A 2,907-nucleotide genomic window follows, 5' to 3' on the forward strand; every position below is an offset into this window, starting at 1 on the left:
TTGTTTTCTTTTGTTTTGTTTTGTGATGAAGATGGAGTGAAAATAATGATAATGGTTTTTTTTAATGTTTATTATAACATAATAACATATTATACCTCAAAATAACATATATATTATATTAATAATATAAGAAAACCATATATATCTCCTAATGCCCTCCACTAACTTGGAAAATGGCTTAATTTCCACATAAAACCTCCAATTTATAAAGACAACAACAATTAAGCACTTTCATATTTAACCCTCAAATTTTCAATTTACGCGATTTAGCCATTTTCTCAAATTAAGCACACAAACAATAAAATTAATTCATGAAACCTTCACACATATAAATTCACACATCATAAACAAACAAAATAATATTAAAATATTTTTCAGACTTGGATTTGTCGTCTCGAAACCACTATTCCGATTAGGGTTAAAATTAGGCTGTTACATTTTGTAATTGATATTTGTTATAATGATCTAGGGATGACAATAAAGTGGGGCAGGGGTGAATATCGCTAAATTCACTACCACTCTACAATTGACACATTTTACTCCACTCACCCCACTCCACTATGGATGTATAATCTTGAAAGTTACTACTACCTCTATAGATGTTAGATGCATCCATCCCCGCCCTACCCCATCCCGTCATGCTCTGCTTCTATTTAAATTTTGCTACTTATTTTTAATATTTTCAATCTTTTTAAAGTCAAGCAAATATTTAAACATTTTTCAAAAACATATTTAACCATAAAATATATGCTTTTTTTCTATATTATGTTGTTACACTCTTTTAATAGTTTAAATATACAAGGATACAATGACAATTTTATATAGTGGAGTGGGTCGGGATGGGATGAGCAACTACTATGACCGTTTCATACCCACTATGCAAAAGAAAAAATTCACCCTGCCAACATCCACTTCTCGAAAAAAAATCCATTCCATTCGGTGCAGATTAGTTCGAATCTATCAAACGGTTTGGATTTTACCATCCCTATAATGATCACATCTTACTAAATAAAAATTTAACATTTTTTTTTGGTATATAGTGCTAGTTTCTTTATAATTTCTTTGCATCTTTAAAATTTTTTTTATTAGATTATTGTTACATTATCTCAACTTTAAAGCTTGAAGATTCAAATTTAATCCAAATGTCTTGGGAAGAAGTTCAACTCCAGTTCTTTCGGGTGAAATAACTTTTTATCTTTATAAACTAAAGAATGCTTTTAATTTGTTTTGTGCCAAAAATGGCGAATGAGGTAAACGTTTCAAGCAAATTGATTCTTATTAGGGGAAATTTTCATAACAGTAATGGACACATATATCATATGTTTAATGCAGCAATGAAGTCTTCGTCGTTTTCCATGGCCTGAATTGTCTTAGGCGATAGGCAAACTTTAATCTCAATATCTCCTTCTTCAACTCCCGGAGACACCGTCACAAGCCCATCACACTTGGACTCTGCCCCATGACTCATTGCAATCGGTCTTCCCCATCCAAAATCATTGCCATATATATCGAACCTGGGTGAATTTCCTGTTAACAAAGCATTATTCATCATCGGCCCTGTTTGGAATAGCAAAGGACTATTCACCCACCACTTGACAAAATTTATGAAGTTTTCCTCTCTGTGATTTGCAACAACCTGGTTTATTTCCCATGCAGCGTTTCCTAGCCCCTTCTCCACCAGCTCCCCTGCTTTCAAACTCACCTCTGCACTATGAATTGCATTTCCAAAGTATTCTTCTGGCAGCTGCTGCAGTTTTTGTCTAACACCAATCACTAAAAAAATCGTGGTCTCTTGATTCGGGTCCATCCGCCTATTCCGCATGATGGATTGCCAAAACAGAGACAAGAGTGCTTGAAGAGAGGAAATCTTGTCGGTGTTCATCTCAGCATTAGCTTTTCTTTTGATCCTCACAATGCTCTCTTTTCTGAAATTAAAAACTCTTACTTTCAAATTACCAGGTTGAAAGAACCGTTCTTGAATGTGCTCCTTTTGTAAAGGAATCCGAATAGGGTAATGTATATCATCAATAAGTGGTCTCTTAAATATGGGAGGTCTAGATAAATAATCAAAACCACGAGAAATTTCAGACCAAGAATTAAAGAAATGCCAAAACGAGGCACCATCAACAACAGAATGATTGGCACTGCAAGTAATGAAAATACCATCAACAAGCTCAGTTACTTGCACTGCAAGCAATGGTTTTGAAGTGCCCTCAATATTCTTAACGCCATCTAATTGGAAAAACGCGTCGACGGTTTCGGGAACATAGACAGGTTCCACGAGATCAGAAATGTTTACATTCTCAGCTGTGGCATGGACAAATAAGGCTCCGGCATTGTTGCAGTCAATGAAAAAAGAAGTAGTTTTATCTTCATGTTCAATGGTGGCAAGGCGACCCGCGAGCGGAGGAAAGAAGTCTAGCGTACGTGAAAGGGAGGTTTGCAAGTGATGGATCAAGGCCTCCGGCAGTTTGGGCTTATGGAAGAGCAATCCTGCCTGCAAGTAGCCGACTAAAAGGTGTTTCAGATCCCATGGAGTTAGATCTATCCTGTCGGTTTCTTTGCTTCGGCTCCCTGCCTGGATGATTCTCGAGGAAATGAAGCGGATGCTTGCCATTATGTTCCCTGCAAACTTGACAACTTTTTATATTAAAACTTACCTATTTTTCTTAGAGAAATCTTATATGAAAGTGAAATTGAAATTTGGGTTGCTTCTTATAGTTGATCTTGATTAACATTTATGGCTTTCTGGAATCTGTTTTTTGTAATTTTTCTCTTTTCAGTTTCATGTTCTGTGAAGGTTTCAGGAACGTAATTAAGCCTAAATGAACTTTAATTCCTTGTATGCTAATGTAAGGAGTTACACGGTATTATATCCCATTTATAAGTATTTACTACAAGAAATAA

The 2,907-nt window shown here is 35.4% G+C and overlaps 1 protein-coding gene across 1 annotated transcript; it reads right to left on the reverse strand.

Annotated features, from left to right (window-relative positions):
• Positions 1-1,290: 1,290 nt before the first annotated feature.
• Positions 1,291-2,617, reverse strand: LOC107911105 (uncharacterized acetyltransferase At3g50280). Its single transcript, XM_016838995.2, has one exon. The coding sequence runs from the start codon at positions 2,615-2,617 to the stop codon at positions 1,316-1,318; it is 1,302 nt and encodes a 433-aa protein (XP_016694484.2). The 3' UTR covers positions 1,291-1,315.
• Positions 2,618-2,907: the final 290 nt, after the last annotated feature.

The sequence above is a fragment of the Gossypium hirsutum genome, chromosome D11 (assembly GCF_007990345.1).
Source record: "Gossypium hirsutum isolate 1008001.06 chromosome D11, Gossypium_hirsutum_v2.1, whole genome shotgun sequence".
Taxonomy (NCBI): domain Eukaryota; kingdom Viridiplantae; phylum Streptophyta; class Magnoliopsida; order Malvales; family Malvaceae; genus Gossypium; species Gossypium hirsutum.